At 38.7% G+C, this 22,375-nt stretch overlaps 1 protein-coding gene across 6 annotated transcripts; it reads right to left on the bottom strand.

Annotated features, from left to right (window-relative positions):
- Positions 1–47: 47 nt before the first annotated feature.
- LOC133720833 (cationic amino acid transporter 4, vacuolar) lies at positions 48–6,825 on the bottom strand. Of its 6 annotated transcripts, none has more exons than XM_062147312.1 (13): positions 6,356–6,824; positions 5,967–6,253; positions 5,743–5,883; positions 5,512–5,630; positions 5,336–5,432; positions 4,373–4,545; positions 4,216–4,282; positions 3,419–3,577; positions 2,902–3,169; positions 2,197–2,305; positions 1,045–1,157; positions 585–660; positions 48–453 (listed from the first exon to the last, which is right to left on the bottom strand). In XM_062147312.1, exons 1-13 carry the CDS (start codon positions 6,489–6,491, stop codon positions 294–296), a joined length of 1,905 nt encoding a protein of 634 aa, XP_062003296.1. In that variant the 5' UTR covers positions 6,492–6,824; the 3' UTR covers positions 48–293. The 6 variants fall into 6 exon arrangements, 3 of the variants coding, with proteins under 3 accessions (XP_062003296.1, XP_062003297.1, XP_062003298.1); XM_062147313.1 differs by having other exon boundaries at positions 2,197–2,302; XM_062147314.1 differs by lacking the exon at positions 6,356–6,824 and having other exon boundaries at positions 5,743–5,867; positions 5,967–6,206.
- Positions 6,826–22,375: the final 15,550 nt, after the last annotated feature.

The following is a 22,375-nucleotide window of genomic DNA, read 5'->3' as shown; positions in this document are numbered from 1 at the left end:
AAATTTTGTACGAGAGGCCGTTTAATTTATTCAGTCAAGAGCTCCTGTGTTGTGGTTATAGATATTTATTATTATGGAAATGTTAGATAAGAATGTACACGTTTTCTCTACGACCTACCTTTGACATTTCAAAGAGGATGAGATACAATCTTAGCTATTACATGTTTCTCCACAACAGTTGCCATAGCACATCAAGAACACTACTACATGCACTAGTATACGATGAGACGACTGTGCCTGTCCAGACTTTAATACAACAAAACACACTTCTCGCCTCAGGCCTTGTACAAAGGCTAGGTCAGATGATGTTGCGAGTCGGAACGATAGATTTCATCAGCATAAGCCAAGGGAACATAAATTGCATTCGAAAGTGAACTATGCGTCCGGCCATAAAATAAATATGTCAATCCTCCTATGGCAAACCATACAGAGGCGCGGATCCATGTCGCAGCTCTAAGAGGTACATGTGAAACACATAATTAGTAGTTATTATGATATATATCTCAAAATTCACAGCTGAGTTTTTCCCCTTCTGTGTTTGCATATGCAGTCAGTTAGTTATGTATGCTAGGGAGGGAACTCACCCAAGATCAATAAGTAAGTAAGTATTTATGAGAATGCAAGCAGCAGGTAAGAATGGAACAAATGGGCAAGTGAAACCTGAGAAGCAGACAAAAAGTGATCGTCAACAGCTTATGAAATACACCTCAGCCTTTTTTGCCTATTCATCAAAGAACAACCACATCAAATAATTCAAATATTAATTTATCAACTACACAAGACTTACTAATTCCATGCACTGCATTTTACCACTCCAAGAACAACTAAACATATATTGGATTTTTCAATTTTGAAAGACAGAGAAGGTTCCCAAAATTCTAAAATCTATATCGAATTTAATTAATTGTTTGCTTAAACTTTAGCCAATAAAGTCCACTCTCAATACTAGCAGAGAAATTAGAGAAGAAAAGTTCCAGAGATTCAAGACTTTAGATGGATCCATCAACACTGACGATACCATATCAATAATAAATCAACTCTTACCTCCGGTGTGTCCAAAACTGTGCCTTGCAAAATCTTGACCTATACAGGACAGCACAATCAAGCAGCAAAGCAGGAAAATTCCACACAGCCCGCACAATGTGAAACGAAGAGTGCTGGAACAAGCAACAAATTTTCACAGAGTTTCCATACATTAAACTAAATAACATGAAACTATAGATATTTATGCCCAGTCTCATCCCCATTCACGTATGAGTTCCAAACTAAAAACATGCGTATCTTTCTTGAATTTGCGGACACAGATAAATGTTAATGAATATTGGTCAAATCTATTGTGTGTTTATACTCATTGGATTCTGAAATTGAGAAAGTAGCCTGGTTCTCTAAACTATTAAGTGTAATATTGTCAATATAAACTATGTGCATAAAGATAGATTTTTGTTGCATGAACTACCGCATTGATAACCAACTTTCTCATGGATCACACTGAAACCAATGTCAAATCCAGATGATATTGGAAATCTGTAAGTAACATGACTTGCATAATCTTGGAGTTTTTATTTCTAACTGAAAACAATGTACACAGAAAAATAATAATGACAAAAAGGAACCGACATTGAGTTGGATGGGAATTTGTATCCATACTATTTCTTTTTGCAAACCATATTTCATTAAAGTAGGACTAAGTAAGAGACCAGAAGTTGTAGACAACCACTAGATCACAAATGCTTCGGTTGTGAACGATGTATATTATGCTAAAACTAAGCTTTAACAATGTATATTAAGCATATGCAAGGAGGCAGATACAGATCTGAGATAAACATTTAGGTGTAGTCCCGCCCTACAACTTGCAAATTAATACGTAGGGAATTGGGAGATGAGGTTTTGAACCCAGTATCTACTGAAAGCAGAGGTCCGATGCCATTTTAGACAAAATTCCAAGTAGTCCCCAAAAATCTTCAACTGCTTGAGAATGGACCAACATTGTCTATCAAGCTTAGCTAGCAAAAGTTTCTTCTTCAAAAGTCAAACAAACTATGTAGAAAACTCTGGTAAAAAATCTGGCAATTCAAGCAATCAAATTACATGTAACATAAAAAAATTCAAGAAGTCTAAGTAGCTAAATTGGAATGTGGAATCATTCCCACATAAAAATGATATTAACATAAATATCAACATCCGTAAAAGGCAAACCTGGAAAGACCTTTAGCTGAAGCTGCGAATGCAAGGATAAAAACCCCTATACAGAGACAGGTTATGGTCCAGGAAGCAATTTTTCGCCTTGTTTGTTCATTTAGATCTACTGTATGATTATTATCAGTCAAAAAAGGGGGATCATCGTCAAGAACACTGTGGATTAAAAACTGAGGAAAAAATTTGACATACTAAAGAAGAACGAATCATAAATGGATTTTCAAGAACCAATAAATAGTTTGTCTCAAAATGAAAGCAATAACACTCAGGTCTTCTATTCAATCCCCACCCCTCCTGCCCAGCAAATGAAAAAAAAAAAAAAAAAAAAAAACCCCACCCTAACTGAGAATTTCAATTTAAAGTTGCATACTTGTTCAAAAATATCAGCATTATTAATGTCATTCTTCATGTCACAATAGTAAAGAATACTTATCAAAGCTGTAAATTAAAGCATGGGCCCTCATGCAACTGGCAGAAAATGAAAAATTTCCTATTTGACTGGATTGAGAAACCTTTAGTTTTTCAAATTGAGGCCATTTTCATTATAGACTGTAACATTCAGGGCCTAGAAGAATTCAGACTGTAACTTTCAATCATCCATGTTTGGTGAGAGTCATCCCCTTCTTGAACACAACATCATAAGTTTATGTAACTCAAGTGCAATACTTGTTTTTCCAGACTTCAAATCAAGTAAACTAGTATTACCTTGTGATATGCTTTTCTCAATCGGAGGACAGCCGAGTAATGCCTCCCCAATTTCATGTAGATTGTGACTCTCATTCTCAGATGAGCCGGCAGAATTCTGAAGGTTTTTGCTGTCACTTTCTTGAATATTGCAACTTAATCGTGATGATACTGACTTAATAGCCTCTTGAAGTGATGATGAAAGGGGCACCTCATCTGGAGGAACATATCTAAGTATCAAGACTGAAACTGCTGCGGTAGTAAATGCAAAAAGGGTACCAACACTAACCTGTATGAACAATATATATAGTTATATAAGAATAAGACTACAACAGCAAGACAATAATAGAGATTTATCGCACTATAAAAGTTACTGTTACAAAAAGATATCTATTACATGCATTTATTGATAAAACTAGAAGAGCAAGAAAACGATAACAAGTCATGTCACTAGACTCTATGCATTTGATGTCATAATTTATATAGAAAAGGTGATCATCTTCACCAACTCCAGTAAAAACTTTAAGTTTTAACTTACCATTGCAGCCAATTGTGAAACATCCATAAAGAATGCCAAAACTGCTGCAAAGATACCAGTTGCAACAGTGCTCTTCACAGGAACATGGGTGTTTTTATTAATGTCTGAAAAAAATGAAGGCAACAATCCATCTCTGGCCATTGCCATCAGGATCCGTGGCTGGAAAATCAAACAAAGCGAGAGCTTTCCAATTAGTAGGTGGAACAGAAAATCTCATTCGATACAATGGAGAACAAATTTGTTTCTGATAGCCAAATACCCACTTGTGAACCAAAACAAATGAAATTCTATTGATAGTACAGCATATTTAAAGTTGCGGGCATAAGTTTATAGTAGATATTGAAGATGAAAACAAAGATATATTATCTTCCTCAGAGTATCTTTCTAATCAAGAAAAAAAAACCTGAAGATAAACTAGTACATAATATCCTGAAGAGTGAAGAGTTAAATATAGAGCACAATTGAACAACTGTTTCCACAATGGATTCACAATGTTAACTCATTACTTGTCACAAACAAAAAGAAATAGCATTCTGGTTTGCACAATTTCAATGCAATCAAAAAATAAAGACCGGTAACTTAAGATCTATAATAACAGAGGTTACCTTGTACAAGGATTAGTTAGAATACTATTCTATAAACTTCAGTATGGTTAAACATACCTCTAACTGAGAATAAATGACTTTCTTCACCAAAAAAAGTATAATTTGACTTCTAAAAATTATTCTTCAATACCCTATTCTGGCAACAGGTTCATAACTATGCTAAATCACAAACAGAAGATCCTACTTTCATACCTGGGCAAGAATCGAACCCAACAAACTTGCAGAGAGAGCAGTAACTGCTCCAGTTGTTATAATATACCTGCAATAATGAATCTTAATACAATAGTTATGAACAAAAGGTTCACAATGCTGGAGAATGGAGTAACAGCAAAAACAAGTTGAATCTTACACTGCCCATTGCACGCCATAGCCGGCAAATACTGAGGAGATGGGAGTGTCTGGATCCAAGGCATAGTATGGTACTAAACCGGTAATAACAACAGATAGAAGCATATACAAGATGCAACATATAAGCAATGATATTGCTATACCGAGGGGCAGATCCCGTTGAGGATTCTTCACCTGACATATAAAAAGAAAAAAAAAAAAAAAAAAAATGTTTTAATTCATGAACCCAGCAATAGCGGAACTTTAGATTAGGAATTCATGGTTAACCCTTAGATAGACAGACAGACAGGTAGTGAATGATAGACAGGGAGAAGAGAGAAGAAGGGAGGGAAAATTAAAATACTGGCACCCAATCTTTTTTTTTTTTTTTTGAGAGAATACTGGCACCCAATCTTGAAAGTTTTATTAATTGAAACTAATCAGCATATACTTATTGGGTTTGGGAATGAATCACAAAAGTTAACAACGTGAGCTATGAGGTAACCTCAAGCATATAAGTATTTCTTGGGTGTCTCATCTGGTAATTCATTGCTAAATTTCCTTGCTTTTTTTTGTGGCAAGACATGACGACTACTAAGACAATTGTACCCTCTTCCACATGAACATTTGCTCAATAGTCCCTAGTTTCTCTTCCTTATGTAGCCACATTTGTATTTCCCTAAACTACTAAGGAACCTTAAAAATTTTCCGTGCTTCTATTGCAGTAAAACATATATAACTACTCTGCAAATTTTAATGCTCAGCCACATGAATGCATTCTCAAGTAGCTGCTTTTGTAGACATTTTCATTTTACCCAAAAATACTAGAACCTTAAAAACTTGGATGCTGTAATTGTGCTTCTATTTCACAAATGAGAGATTAAATACAGTCTAGAAAAATAGAAATAACTTAGATATTTCCAACGCAACAATAAATGTACATGAAAATATGTAACAGAAACTATCTGCTACACAAAATTCTTACCTCCTCAGCTGTGCTGGTAACTGAATCGAAACCAATGTATGAAAAGAAGACCACAGCAGAGCCAGTAAACATCCCATTTATTCCAAAGGGAAAATACCTGAAAAATTAAATTTAAATGTGAGGTGGCCGAGTAGTCGGGGGAAATTGTCATTAAAGACCGTGGAGTTAGCCATTACCCGCTGGGAAGTTCATATCCAACCCATCCATTTTTGAAACCCAAATATCCACCGACTATCAAGATGAATAGCAAGACAAAAACATTTACTGATGTAACAATCATCTGTACCAATGAACTCTGAAAATTTGGGTCCTTTGCATTAGTAAGAAGAAAACAAAGAAGAGAAAAATGCAACTTCCAATTATATTGGTTTTTGGTAATAATTAATTGTATACGGAAACAGAAGTACCTCCTTGATTCCTGTACACAAGAGGAAAGTGACGATAAGAACTAATACTGCTGCAGATGGATCAACCACGACACCAATCACAGGGATGGTGTGACGGGCGAAAACAGCAGGCAAATTATCCAGACCTCCAAAAAACAAGGCCTGAATTAAAGAAAGAAACAGGCATAATTAATAAAAGCTGGAAATTGCAGATGAGAAAAGAAAAAGAGTAGGTAGGTAGGTACCAGATTTGGGGTAATGCCACGAGCAACAGCAGAAGCACCAATAGTGTATTCTAGAACAAGAGCCCAACCAACGAACCAAGCAACACCTTCTCCAAGACATATGTAGGAATAGTGATAAGCACTGCCAGCAGACGGACAGCGACAAGCAAGCTCTGCATAGCAAAAGGCAGAGAGTGCAGCAGCTATCCCAGCAATCAAGAATGAAATGGTAAGCGCAGGCCCTGCCTGCTCTCTTGCAACTGTTCCCACAAGCACATACACTCCAGCACCTATTGTAGCTCCAACTCCTGATTCATTTTTTTTTTTTTTTAATTTAAAAAAAAAAAGGAGGGGAAGGATCAATGATCAATCCATAAGTAAGCAGCCAATTCCTAGATTGAGAGATTTACCAATGGCAATGAGGTCAGTGACACATAATATCCTAGCCAATTCATGATGGCCCTCTCCCTGTCTTTTCACATGAACTGAATCAACTTGCTTCCGCCGAACCACGCTTCTAAACCCCCAAAAACACTTGTTTTGCATATCTCCCGCGAATCAAAATCAAACCCACTTCTTCTTCTTCTTCTTTTGACTTCTTTCTTTGGTTTTCAGACGAGGGATAAAACTGCGGAGACGGATAACAGACAACATGTTCCTTGATAGGGGTAGATAAGTAACAAACCAGTTTTACTGTGATGACGCTTCGGGTAACGTGCATTTTCGGAGAGCCTAAAAAGAGAGACGTGAAACGAATGGGAGATATCAACAGCCACACCAGGGATGGCAACTTCATTCTTCGCCTCATCTCCTCCTCAATCCAAATATAAAATTATCGAGAATTCCGCATCCCTACCGCCATTGGATATAAGGCCTCCGTCCGTACTTGCCCATCTCTAATAACAATTTAACTATAACTGCCAACACCCTATGGTGGTGGGTGTCTACCTGTCTAAAAGTGGGTAGGTTTTTTTTTTTTCAATAATATATTTTCTTATCAATAAGTTGTATAAATTTTGATTTTTTTATCTATACATGTGCGATGTACATGTTACTGTTGAAAAAATGAGAACATAAAAGTTTTCTTCTTACTAACTTCCTCAATTTTATACTTTTTGTAAATTACCATAATAAGCATGTGTGATGCACGTGTTATTGTTGAAAGAATAAGAATGTGAAGTTTTCTTCTCACCCATTCCTCAATTTTTTATGTTTTTTTTTATGTTTTTGTAGATTTCCATAATAACTTTTTGAGATTTACCCAATTTGTGTGCCTGGTCCAAACATGATTAATTCTTCTAGTTGTAATAGGGTAGAATATTCTAGATCTCCTAATCAATATATGGTTATGATACTTTGTACTCCAAGGAATGTACAAATCCTTTATATAAATAGGCTCATATTATCATTAAAAGTATCTCAGTATTCTCTCAAGTTCTCTTATTCTAAAATATGTTATTAGCACGAAGCCATAACCCTGAATAAATAGCCAAAAACCTACAACAAAACCAAAACAGAATATTTGCCGTTAGCCTCGCTAGTCCCTCCCCTTGTCTACCTCATTAGCTAGCATCTGTCCTCGCTTGCACTTACTCAGCACCACACTCACTCCTGTCGCACCCCTGCACGCGAATAGCCTCACCAGCAGTGCACCTTCGTGCCTCCTACACTCATACACCAGCCTGCGCCTATGCTCAGCACTACCCCGCACCGCTAGCCTCGCAAGCAAACTTTTCAAGGTAAGATTTTATAAAAGTTGCTGCTTTATTTAAAATTCCTGCTTTCTTGCACTCGGGGATTCTTATATCCCTTCTTATACCTCTCACCTTTGTTATAACGTGGGATTGAGCTGAACTGTGGAGGTTCGTACTATCTCCGAACATTGGTTGGTTGAGAGTGCTTTAACGATAGACTTTCATTATACATCACCATTTTGATCTAATCCAATATCTCTTAGAAATTGAATTTCTTAGTAGTGAATTACGCTCAGAAATTCATATTGTTTTTGTGGTTAGCTTATAAACTGCGAAACTAACCCTGTTCTTGTTTTTCCTTTCAGGATGTCGAACTTAAACAAGCTTGACTTTGCTCCATTTGACACAACGGGCATTGGATATCACAAGAGGGTTTGTGATGTCTAAAATCACCTCAAAGCCCAAGAGATCCTATTTGCGATCCAAGAGCGCACTACTAATGTGCTCACCAAAAACGCCTATGATACTTTGGAGACCAATTGTGCCAAAGCAATCATTCTAATGATAAGTCACATGGACGAGTCTCTTCAATTCAAGTACCTAAATGAAGAAGATGCTAAAAAGCTGTGGGTCTAACTCAAGGAGTGTTTTAGGAATGTTCGTGGTCAACTTCCGGATTTAGAAGTGTGATGGCATAATTTTCGCTTCTGTGATTTCAAGTCTGTTCTTGACTATAATTTGGAAGCTTTGTCATCAAATCTTTGATGGAGTTCTATGATAGAGACATCATAGACACTATGTTGATTGAGAATACTCTCTCCACCTTCCCTATTCTGCATTGATGATTGTTAAGAACTATCATATTGAAGTGAATGCGAGACGGATCACAAGATTTCATGAGCTCATTGGAGCTATGTCTGTTGCTGAAAAGCACGACAATATCCATGTGAAGAATTATAATTTGACACCTGTGGGAACTAAGCCTATTTCGGAGTCCAATTATAATGGCGCCCCTAAGGGAGGACGCCGCGAGCGAAACCCTAAATCTAGGGATCTATCCGGACGTCCTGGTTCATAAAATCGCTTTGTCAGGAAGGTAACCACCAGAATAAGTGGATACAGAGTAGAGGATGCCACCGTGGAAAGAGAGATGTTGCCGCCGGCCCTAATGGGCGTCCTACACACGTACAAAACACGCCTCAATTAGATGTAGAGCATTCAGTTATTGGGCACACATTTTTACAGCATCTGAAGGTCTAGCTGCAGCATACAAAGTGTATCGCGAAGCATGAGAAGCTCACACCGTGGAACATGAAGACCAAGAGGTCAACCTGAGGGGTAAAGACTTCAAATCTAGTGACGATGAAGAAACATTTTATTTAGAGTTTTTTTATTTTCCAAGATCGATTGTAATAGACACTTGCCATATTTTTTAGTAGATGCCTTTGGTATTAGTTTTTCTTCAACTAGGCTTATCCAAAATGGATGTGATATCTACGTAAGAGTTGGAGCGAGAAGCATTTAAAGCGAGTATTACTCCACCAAAACCTCTCCTCTTCTTACCTAGTTGCATTCGGATTGGAGTTACCGAAAAAAGTTAAGCGACGACCATTGTTTGCAGTAGATAATTTGGATTACATTTTTTCGTGGCCAGAAACTTTGATGTCAACGTTGGCTTTATGAATATATAGACTCTATTTTAATTTTGAGACTTTCTTTTAGGAATGGACTATGGAAAACTTTATTGTCTCGCGGATAGTGCGACTACGCACACTATTCTCCGTCATCGGCAATTATTTTTGGAGATGTTGCCTACACATTCCTCTGTGACTACGATGGCAGGATCATCGAATTTGGTCCTTTTGCCCAATGACACCTTGATCAATGTCACAGAAGCTCTCTACGCGCAAATAGGACCCTATTGAGTTTTAAAGATATTCTAACCAACGGATTTCATGCGGCGGAAATGCATAGTGAAAACGGGAATGAGTTCCTTTACATCACCTCTAATGATTGCGGATGAAAGCGCATCTTAGAGAAACTTATGTGTCTCTATAGTGGGCTTTATGTTATCACTATTCAAGCAATTGAATCCAATGATTTTATAAGAGAAGATCTCTTTGATTCAAACATATATTAGCTTTGGCACGACATGTGAGGTCATCCTGGTCTTGATATGATGATCCGTAGACTTCACATGGACATCCTTTCTTTCAAGTGACAAGAAGCAAGAATCAAAAATTAATTCAAGAAGCAAGTCAGACCGCTGCCACCAACGCCACAGTTGTCCACCGCTGACGCTGCCTCTTCCAGTGACGCCACCAAGGGAGCCCTAACCTCTAATTTTTCTTCTCACGTTAAATCTGACATTCCAGTCCAACCATATTCCTCATTAGTTGCTTATAAGGCCCCTCGCTCATTTTGCAAAGCCTGTCCCTTAAGGAAATTAGAACCGAGACCGTCCTATGCAAAAGATATAAAAGTTCTCATCCCTTTATTACATAGAATCCAAGGGAATATTTGCGGACCTATTCAACCAACTTGTGAACCTTTTAGATACTTTATGGTATTGGTTGACCCGTCAACACACTAGTCATATGTCGCGCTCTTGTCTACTCATAATACTGCTTATGCATTTTTTTGATATTGCTAAAGTGACGAGATCACATATACCTGCTGCAAACGTGCCTGCAAGGATAGACGCCTCTGAAGGATTGAGGGATGATGCCACTAACTACCCACAGTGGTGGTGATGTGGCGACACAGGCCACGGCCCCCGCCCCCACAAGGAAGCATGGGAGGCCTTTAGGTTCAAAGGATACTCGCCGTAGAAAGAGAGCGACTTTGGCACAACCGAATAATTTGATCATCGATACTCAAAATCCGTATCATGAAAATGTTCCGGACGCCTCAACGTCAGAACCAATTTCCGATAATATAGAGATCTCTGTAAACTACACTGGTGTACATGGGATAGAAACTCCATCATCATTGATGATGTATTCGCGTATATTTTGTTTGATACAATTAGACAAATAAATTAATAATTGATGTTTTATGAGCACAATCTTTAAACAGTTGTATGGTGTTTATGAGAGTTTTTGATCATAAGATTACACTTCGTGACAAATTTAGATATTTCTTATCATAAAATTCTACTAAGTAATCATAAATAAAGAATTTAAATTACGAGTTAGATTCTCCTCCAATCTGATTATCCAGCGGATTAACGGATTCCCAGGCCACTAGTTCAATCCGCTTATTTTAACGAATATTCTTAAATTTAAAATAGTAATATTAATTTTTTTTTATCATGATACTTATAAAACTTTAATAATGTTAAAGGAAAAACAGGTTATGTGCATTCGTCAAGGTAACTGACGAAGAGGGAATTAGGGAATTAGCGGTTACAGCTCAATCATCCATTATTGTCATTATTGTAATTGATATTACCATTGCAATCCTCACCCTATATAAAGAGACTATCTAATGAAATGAGTAGACTAATTTCGCCATTTTTACTTTTACACGTTATCAGCACGCTCAGAGCCAATAGCAAAAAAAAAAAAAAAAAAAAAAAAACCTAGATTTTTTTTTTCTTTTTCCCGTCGACACCAAATGAAAACCCAAAAAAAAAAAAACTCAGAGCACAAAACCCACCAGATCTGCATCAATGCGCGCATGCGCTAGGATCGTTTTGTTTTCTCGAAACCAACATGTTATATATAAAACTCAGTTTTGTCCTGATAATGAAAATTCATGCTCATTTTAAATACATTGGCAGGACCCGCCCCGGATTTCACCCCGAAATCCGAAGTGGCCTTGCGGGGCCTACTCTAGAAGAAATTCTACCAAAAATTTGGCGAAACTTCCCCTAAAAGTAGGCTACCCAAAACCTGTAGGAAAACATTTACACTTCTAAATCATCCATCCTTATTCTCCTGGAGCCATCTGCTCCCCAAATCACAACTCCAGTTTCACAGATATCAGTCTCAACCCAAAAACAATATTAATCTCATAGATTATCAGAGCAATACTAATCCCCTAGGTAACCAAGAAAACAGAAATAGAATGAGTACGCGGAAGCAATGCTGTTGGCTATGCCTCGACTCCATGTACGCCCGACCTCAACTAATTTCGCCTGCAAAAGTACTATTCAGGTGATCACGCGTACGAGTTCCTTCGTCGAGCAATAGCTCGGTACGTCGCCCTGGAAGAGCTCCAATTTAGTCGTTGAACACGAGCCCAGAAAACCCAAGAACCCTAGAATCGGGTTCTCCTTGATTCTCCTTCTACACTGCAAATCGTGGCTCAAGGCTAGGGGCAAAACGATCCTTGGCAAAAACCGCACCTTCGACCGTGGTTTGGTGGCAGGAAACGGCCGGAATCGGAAGAATTGCCGGAAAACCCCAATCTTCTACAGTTCTCTTCAAGCCGTCGATTCCCACTTTTCCGGCCAAATCGCCGTGACCCGCTGCTGCTAGCGTGTGGAGCAGAATGAGACGCACCGGTGATGACCATGGCTCGTCCCCAGGTGGCCGGACGGCGGCGAATCGAAAGGAAGAAGGAGAGAGTCCGACGCGGGGAAAGAAGAAAGAGGAAGAGAGAGAAATCGGGGTAGGGGGGTAGGTTTCCCGAAATGGAAACTTACCCTGGTAACTCGGCTATTTATAGAAAGTTACCGTGAACAGTAACCATGAACAGTAACTTTAATCTTTCGCTTATAACTTTTGCATACGAGCTCCGATTTTTACGTACCACATATGCACGCGCTCGGTTTAACGTCCTCTACAACTTTCACGAAGGAAGTTTTCTCAAATTTTGACCCGATCAAAAAGTCAACTTTTAGGGCCACTAAAGTTACCGAAAAAGAGTAAAAGTAAGTCAAATTGTCGTTTACTGTCCAAATGACTAGTAAACCGGTGAATTAAGATACGGGATGTTACATTCTCCTCTCCTTATAAAAATTTCGCCCTCGAAATTTCATGCCGGTTAGAAGAGAAATGGCACACCATTTGATTCAAAATACCATAATCTCAAAACTTATCAACTTTTCCTCAGATTAAACTTTCCTTCTCGCAACATCAAGTCAACAACCAACAAAACTCTGATGATCCCCACTACAAAAGCAATGAAAACATGCTCATAATCCAAAATTATCAATGTCCAAAGTCGAATCACTTGTCTTGTTGAACCATGTAGCACCATAAACTCGCAAGTACATGAATTCCGGTGTAAAAGAAAAAATTCATTTCAATGGTTAGCTCAGACGACACCCGATATTGACGTCACAAACCACCCTGTTAAAATTATAGCATTCATAACCTTCTCACAGAAGTCGCTTAGTGAAAATCCAACCCATTCACCATCAATATTGTGACAACCACAAGATACCATTGCTAATCAACAATTCCAAAAGACATCACTTCCTTAGCTACCACAAGACAGCACTTCCTTCCTTGTTTGTTTGTGCTTAAATTTCTAATCAGATGTCGTTCACATAAAGATCCCATAGTTGTCAAACATATAAAGATCAACCTCGAACGAACCAATAAGTTCATAATCAAGTAGGTTATAGGGCCACTACACTTCTGCTGCGCTACTCTAACACCTGACTAAAATCATTAGTCCAGCCTTGAGGTGACGTTCCGAGTCGACTAATAAAATTGATAGCTACCTTACTCTGGCCACACATATAACACCTCACTCAAAAACTTTTATAAGTACGATAATGTGGAAAACTTTTCTTAATCATATGTGTCTCAAGAAATCTACTGATTACCAATGCCTCCAATCAAAACTATTAATATTTCTCACAAGTTAGTACTCATTTAACGCCATATCATGTACCACGTCTTCAGAAATCTGGTGCAAGCAAAATTATAACTACTAGCTCTACTCTAGCTCAACAATTCAAATCCAGAAGGAAAAGCATCACCCTCAAGTTGTTCTTAGCCGATGCTACAATTCATTAATAGTCATAGATCTGAAATCTGGTTGAATCCATGTTGTTCTCGTTGATCTCTATTGTCCCGAATGATATTCTTAATTCATATACCCAAGTAATTCTCACTACCGAGAGCACCACAATTTGAATTACTAGATGCTAGACTTGAATTTCGATCAAACCAAAATAAAAATAGCTTTCTTATTCAGTTAGGAAAACTCTCTCTTATAACTACTCCGCTAGCCCTAAATAGAAACATCTCCAACCCACCGTCTGACAAAACCTCATGACAATTCATTTACAGCTACGACATTGCGGAAATTTTCCAAACCCTGTATGTACCAAATCCTTTAATGGACTACGATGTCTCAAACAACACTAGTAGATGCTTCAAATCTGATCCAAGAGTTGACCAACTAGGTTAGAAAATCAATACTTGAAATGAACAATTCTCAAACTGAAACCTTGCCAGTCATAATAATTTGATCGATTCCATAGCAACCCCGCCAAACTCAAACATCCCAAAAGAAAAGTTTACCTCCATTCGTGACTGAAAACCTTATGTTCGAAGTAACCTGTAAATGGTTTGATAAGTAAGCAAAGGCGCATCGTGTTACGTGAACGTAAAGCACCCCAAAAACTGCAGGGAAGAAAATCAACTCGTGAATTAAGAAAAAGAGCTATTGAAGCAACGACGTAATCCACAAGCAAGAAATAAATTCTTTCATAACCCCCCAGAAGACTAATCGAGAAATCCATCATAAATTAGTCCCCAGAAGACTAATCGAAACTTGTTGACTATCGTTGACCCGCAAGGACAACTGCTACCAAACCTTCGCCATAACTCAAAGATTTTAAATTAAGATCATAACCACATCACCTAGAACTTCCACTTGAATTACTATGGACACCCCGTGGGGTCACTACGACTATTTCTTGATCCCAAGTTCAACAATTTTCACCCAAATGGATATCCATTGACACTTAATAGTACCTTCATACGCGGTAAAAGTGATGGCAACCTTCATACAGTGGCGGCGCGTGGAGGCGTGTAGGGCAGTGTTTTAATTTCTGTTTTTAGCCCATTAAATTCTATAAATGTTGTAGAGCTTGTATGTGAAGTTTGGTAATTTTTGGAGAAGCTTGGAATTAATTATGAATTTTTGAAGTTTAGGGTTTCGATTATCGAATTACGAGAATCCGACCGTCGGATATCTCTCGGTTCTGCTTTGGAACCTTTAAATTAACGAATTGGTATTAGTGGTATAATTTGGGCTGAATCCGAGGAGAATGGGAGATGTAAATTATGAGGAATTGAGTTTAGGAATTATATTAAATTGTTGAAAAATTATTCACGGAATATAATCGTGTACAGGATGTCGTACCGAGCCCTGGCTCGATGAAGGAACTCGTATACGTGATCGTCGGAATAGTACTGTGAGTGGACTTTTGTTTTAAATAATGATGCATGCGTTTATTTCTTGAATTAATTCTTTATTTAATTATCATATTACTTTTCAAGCATATTATTTGTTTCCGGAATTTGATTATTGGTTTATCTCCTGGATTGGCTTTCAATAATGATTTTCTGAGATGGATTATGATTTACCTCGGTCATGAATTTCGGATATTAATTCGTTATGCTCGGATTCGAGTTTGTGATTTATGTTGATTTCCGGAGTTTCATATTTAATTTCATTCATCGATTTGAGATTTCTGAAAGATTTTCGAAATGGGATTTCGATGGAATTATTTCTTATTTATTTTTTTTAAATATGAGTTTATTTTTGGTGTGGGACACGCCGTTAATTTATTGATCTTTCTTATTTATTTATCGACTTTCGGATTTTGGCATTGGGAATGCCTTGATGATGATTTTGGAATTGGTTTTGTTTCGAATTATGGAGATTATGATTTATTATTATTTCTCGCATTTTTGCTATTGATTTGAGATATTCTTGGCGTGTGGGACACGTCGTTGGAAATTCATTTGCGAGAGTTGGGGGAAGCTTTATGTATTTTGGATTTACTGGATTTTCGGTTATGTTTCCCTGTGCCATACTGAGGGGTGATTTTATCATGCTAGCATTGATTTTCCGCCTTTGTGGCGCGGTGATGGGATCACCGTAGCCCTTCCGCCTTTGTGGCGCAGGTTACTGTCTCTGTGACAGTAATTCTGTAGCCCAGTATCCTATCGCTACACTTAGTGGCGTAAGGGTATATTACGGGAGTTATGGGAGTTCTTTAGCCTGGGAGGCTATCACCCAACCAAGCCTGAGTGGCTTATTCGTATGGCTATCATCTTCCCCTACTTATACTATTTTTGACTAGCGGGGACTAGTCTGAGTTTCCTTAACCAGCGGGGCTGGACTTATATTTTCGAGTATTGAAATTTCAATCTTTTACTTGTTGTTTTGACTAGCGGGGCTAGTCGGTTTTTCTGGAGTTCAACGTTTTTCGGATTATTTTCTTAAGTGTTCTATAAATGTTGCATGCATCCGGATTTTATATATCGAAAAATGTGGGAAAGTATGAAGTTTTATTTTGTTTTATTCATATTAAATTATTTATTTTTGTCCACTCACGCTAACGTTTTTACGTACTTTTCCCTGGGCCCTTCTGTTTCAAATGCCCAGTTTGCAGGCGAATTAGTGGAGGTCGGGCGTACATGACATTTGAGGCATAATTGTCACCACTTCCGCATTGTAGGATCCCTTGATCATTTACTCTATTTTTTTTATTCCCTTGTGAATTAGTATTGCTCTGATAACCTTTGGGATTTGTATCGTTAAGTTGAGTTTTGTGTTTTGCGAGTTGGGGAATGTTGATTTGGGGAGCAGGGTGGCTCCAGGAGCATAAGGATGGGTGATTTAGAAGTGTGAATTCTCTTTCTACAGGTTTTGGGTTGTCCATTTTAGGGGAAGTTCCGCCAAATTTTTGGTAGAATTTCTTCTAAGGTGGGCCCCGCAGGGCCACTTCGGATTTCAGGGTGAAATTCGGGGCGGGTTTTGTCAACCACCCTGATCACCCTATCAATTCTATAAGGCTCGATAACGCTGGAGAGTTTACATCAAAAGCATTTGATGATTATTGCATGTCTATTGGGATCGATGAAGAGCATCCTGTACCCCATGTGCATACACAAAATGGTCTCGCAGAAGCCACCATCAAACGGCTACATATGGTGGCTAGGGCACTGGTTATGAGTACCAACCTGCCTATATTTTTCTGGGGTTATGCAATATTGCACGCAGCTTTACTTATTCATTTCAGACCCACTGCTAGCCAACCATTTTCTGCGTACCAGTTGGTAACTGGATATGAGCCTGACATTTCACACTTACGCATATTTGGTTGCGCAGTATATGTGTCTATTGCGCCCCCATAGCGCACCAAAATGGGTCCTCACAGATGATTAGGTATTTATGTTGGATACGAATCTTCAACAATTATCTGTTATTTGGAACCCTTGACAGGCGAGCTCTTTACTGCTAGATTTACGGATTGTCACTTTGATGAGATAGTCTTCCCGTCGTTAGGGGGGATAGGAAAAAGGATTTTCCAAGGGAACGACAGGAATTGTTGTGGTTTGTCCCCACTCTGTCTCATTTTGATCCCCACACTTCATAATGTGAAAGTGAAGTGAAAAGAATAATCGATCTTCAGAACGTAGCAGATTCGATGCCTGATGCGTTTACTGATATCTCAAAAGTGACGAGATCACATATACCAGCTACAAATGTACCTGCAAGGTTAGAAGTTCCCAACAAGTGGCACGGTGCCATAGATAGAGGCGCTGCAACCACACTTAGTGGATGTGTGGTTGAGGCCGTGGCTCCCCAAAGGAAGAGGGTGAGGCCACTTGGTTCAACTGACACTCACCCAAGGAAGAAGAGGGCGAGTAAGGCACAAACCGATCCATTAATCATCAATGTAGAGAATCCCACTCATGAGATTGTCTTTGATTATAGTCATGTCCATGAATCAATACTGGAGGACGCTTTGATGTTTGAAATGATTCTAGAGAACAAAGAAATCTCAATGGATTATGAGAGTGTGTATGAGTTGATGGTGTTACGTCCCGGATCGCAAGTTACCGGTCTACTAGTCTTTCGAACGGTAAACGACATTTACTTTTACTTTTGACTCTGTTTCAATCTTTTAGGAGGCCTTAAAAGTTGACTTTTTTTCGAGTCAGTTTTTGAGAAAATTTTCTTCACGGAAGTTGTAGAGGACGTTAAACCGAGTTCATAGACATGTGGTCTGTAAAAATCAGAGTTCGTATGTGAAAGTTATAAGCAAAATACTAAAGTTACTGTTTGGAGTGAATGGTATAAATTTGAACTTTTTACTGTGTTGCACGGTAACTTTCTATTTTTCTCTCTCTCTCCGGCATATCTCCATCTCCAAGCCACTTGTCGGCGTGCCACCGGCGTGGTTAGCTTCAACGCCTACGGTGGTGGCTCACTGAATCTTGGCCTGAAACCGGCGAACCAAGGCCGAGAAGTTTAGTATAGCAATTGAGGTCAACGCTGGTTTCTCTCAATTCCGGCCACTTCCGGCGACAAAGCCAGGCTTTTCTGAAGCGCCTTGGGCCACCCTTTATGCTCTCCAAACCTTTTGCAGCGGATCGAAGCGTGGAAGGAGAAATCACGTCGGGAAATTTTTCTACACTATTCACTGTCAGGTTTTTCAGGTTTGCTTGGTTTCCGGCCATTTCAATGTATTTTCTGACTTTATCACAGTTGAGAAAGTTATTGGAAATGTTGAGATGATATTGTATATGAAATTTGGTGGCTGGAAGTGGAGGTTGCCACACGCCGCCACTCTAGGTGGCGCATGGAGGCGCATAAGGAAGGTTCCTGGCTTCGATTTTTAGATAGTTAAATCCTATATTTGATGTTGACCTTATATATGTGAATTTGGTGAAGATTGGAGAAGTTTTGAATCGATTTCTACTTTCCGAAGATTTAGAATTTTGATTATCGATTTACGAGAATCCGACCGTCAGATTTTTCTCGAATCTGCCCTAGAACTTGTAAATTAATGAAATGATGTTAGTGGTAAAGTTTGGGTTGAATCGGAGAAGGAAATGGAGACGTTGACTTATGAGTATTGATTTTGGAATCGTATTTAAATGTCAAATTATTCATGGAATATAATTATGTACAGAGCGACGTTCCGAGCTATTGCTTGATGAAGAAACCCGTATGCGTGGTCGCCAAAATAGTATTGTGAGTGGACATTTGATTTTAAATAATTATGCATGCAGTATTTGATTTATTTTATTATGTTCCGGTTGAGATTTAGTATATGATTTTAAGATATAATGATTTCCTTTAATTGTTGATTTATTGGAACCTCCTAAATTATATTTAGTGGCATGCTGATAATTTTTGAGTATTTGATTTATCGGGATTTATTGAAATATGCTTCCGGTGATTATTGAGGATTTACGGAATTAATATTGAGTTTTCTTTTTCAGAAGCATTTATCAATTTTTGAGTTATGAGAAGTATTGAGAAGTGGTTTTCGGAAAGTGATTGATTGAGGAAATATTATGAGAATTAAGAATTTTCGATTATTTGAGTATGAGTGATGTATTGAGGTTTCTTGATTTATGCTTTTGACGATTTATGGATGATTTATTTAATTAATATCGGGTTTCTTTCCGAAAGCAATTATTTGAAAGAGGTTGATTCTAGTTTATTGATGAGGTAAATAAGTCAGCGCATGCATGCATTACCTAGCCGGCAGTCACCTCCAACTAATAGTCTGGTCGGTAGTCCCCTCCAGACAATATTCTGGTCGGCAGTCCCCTCCAAAATATTCCAGTCGGCAGTTCCATCCGATGCGTCATTTGGTCAGCAGCCCCATCCAGAAGGTATGAGGTAGTTAGTCGGTAGTCCCCTCTAACTACCTATGGTTAGTCGGCAATGTCACGCCCTTGATTTTTAACACCATAAAAATCGATATATAATCTCATAATTATACATGCGCGATCGTTCAGCCATCAATACAAAATACATGGAGACATCTTCCTTTAAACCAAGTACAAATTGATGCCCTGAACCCACAATTCCAATATTGACTCGTTCCACAGAGTCACATATTACACAAAACTTACGAATTAAATTGTCATCACAAAATAAAACGTAAATGCTCCTCAGAGCTTACTACATAGCGGAAGTCATAACAATGGCAAAGCCAACAAAATTTGCTTCCTACCCGTTTTGCTGCCAACAAGCTACCTCAGCTTCAGCCACGATTACCCTGACCAGCAGGATTAACCCCTACGCCATTGAATAGTGCACCGGGTTGCCACACAACAAACCCGGTAAGCTTATGAAAGCTCGTATGAGTAACTCATAAACATCAATCAACAACTCACACACATCAGCTTAAGGAAACCATGCAACCATGATTCCTTCTAACCTTCCATATCCTTTCCACCGAAAGGACAACATAAGTCACCGATGTGACAATGTTCTATTTGCTAACTTAACCATCAAGAAGCAATTCAAGTCTCATCTAGACAATAAAAGAAGAATACTCTCGGAACTCTCCTTTAAACTACATACTTATGAGTCTCCAGCAACCTCGACCGTTACCCCCATAAGCTATAATGGCAGACACACTAGAACTCTGATTGAAATTGTAACCACTAGTCCGGCCAAGGACGTGATTACCTATTTCCTGCCTTGGTCACCATCTACGACCTGTCACCATCTGTGACATATGATTTCAAACCCCGTCTGGTCATAAAATCAAACAACAAGGTCACCATCTGCAACCTGTCACCATCTGTGACATATAATCTTTAGACCCCGTTTGTTCTCAAAATCAAACGTTAAGTAAGTCACACCTGACCTAGAACCGTTACAAACATCTAGTTTCGGCTTTCCCCATCCCTGCTCACCATCTGTGACCCTTGGTACAAGGACCAATACATTTAAAATGAGTCACGCTTGACTCAAAAATGTAACATCAAACTCAATACTTTTCAAACAATAGAAAACATCTTTTTCCACAATATTGTTTCCTGAAAAGTCACATTCAACAATAATATGAACACCATCATGCATATTATTCCATCACACATCACTCACAAGAATATATATATTTCACGTAAATATATATATACGTAGTCATTCGCTCAGGAATGCCTACTAATACCAACTATAGTTTGCAGTTAAATAATTAACGCCAAAACAATAATGGTAATTCCGTTCATAATGAACCTTGTGAGATTACTCACCTCGAAACTCCCACTGAGTCTTCAATATAGAATAAAGCAGCCAATCCACAAAATAACCGTCCAAAATACTTCGTCAAGTACCTAATTATATACGGTTTAACTTAGTAACGATTCACATTTGATTTAAGTCCGAAATCCCTGTTTTGAACTAAAATCCCCAAAGTGGCGCCAATCGAGGCAAAACCACATCCGAGACCTCCCAAAGTCTCCGGAATACTTCCACAATCGATATGTCCAAACCACAAGTCGATCGGAAGCTCGAATCCTCACGGATCTAATAAATCGACCGGTATGAAACCGTAAAAATCATAACAAATCCATACGAACTCCAAAATTTGCATACTATATATCGAAACGCTCGTATCAACGAGTAGAACATATATAATTCCAAAAACAGTTCCCTACATGGCCGGAACACCACCAGAACGCCGCCACAGGCGGTGGCGCACCGCCGCCTGCCAAAACTCAATATTTCACAAAACTCCCAACATCAAAGCTGTTCATCTAAGCATGCTTGTGAATTTTCATAACTAGCTCGAAGTAAGAAAACAAGCATAAAAGGGTCGAAAACTACCTCACAAGCTTTGAATTTTTCCTCAATCTAAGTTGAACTGATTTCCACGTAAATCGATCCAAACAAACACCATAGATCGATCCAGAAGGCTCCCATGAAGCCAAAGAAGGAAACTTGAAGTCGTGTCGTCGCCGGAGCTACGTTTTCCGGTCGAGTCCGAAAACCTCAATCTTTGCCGTCTTGCAGCGCCGCCGTGGAGGAGAATCGCCACTAGAGGACACCAGAGGGAGGAGCAGACGGTTGAGACGATCTAGTCTGGAAATTTTCACGGCCAGAGACCGCCGGAAAAGTTGGGTCAGGTCGGCCGGGTTCAGGTCGGGTCAGGCGGAAAATTTCGATTCTGAAGGTGTCGACTGAGAGAGAAAAGATGGTTTCCGGAAATGGAAATGGGATTAATGATTTCATTTTCTGATTTTCTATATTTATACTAAAACGGAAACTTCTTCCGCTAGCCATTACTTTGTCATACGAACTCCGATTGACGCGTTCCGCATGTCCACGAATTCGTATCGACGCGCTCTACAACTTTCGTGAAGGAAGTTTTCCGAGAATCCCAAAGTATAAAAAGTCAAACTTCACACGACCCCCTAAACTGTGAAATTCGAATAATTATACGTACGAAAACCATTCCACCTCACATACAACTTACGAATAACACACAATAACAATTATTCGTACAACTGGTCCATTAATAATTACCAAAATTAAATAACGGAAATCCAGGTCATCACAGGCAGTCCCCTCTAACCATCACCTCCTCGTCCGGTCGGCAGTCCCCTCCAGGTGGCATGAGATGACTAGTCGGCAGTCCCCTCTAGTCATCGCCTATTTGAGATATGATCTTGAGATATGAATAATTTAACGAAATTTTTGAAATATCATTATATATTCAAGAGTTTTCGAGATGTTCGACATTACGTGATTGAGATTTCAGTAAAGATGATGATTAAGAGTATT

This window comes from Rosa rugosa, chromosome 7 (genome assembly GCF_958449725.1).
Source record: "Rosa rugosa chromosome 7, drRosRugo1.1, whole genome shotgun sequence".
Classification (NCBI taxonomy): Eukaryota; Viridiplantae; Streptophyta; class Magnoliopsida; order Rosales; family Rosaceae; genus Rosa; species Rosa rugosa.
This window is presented reverse-complemented; position numbering and strand designations above follow the sequence as displayed.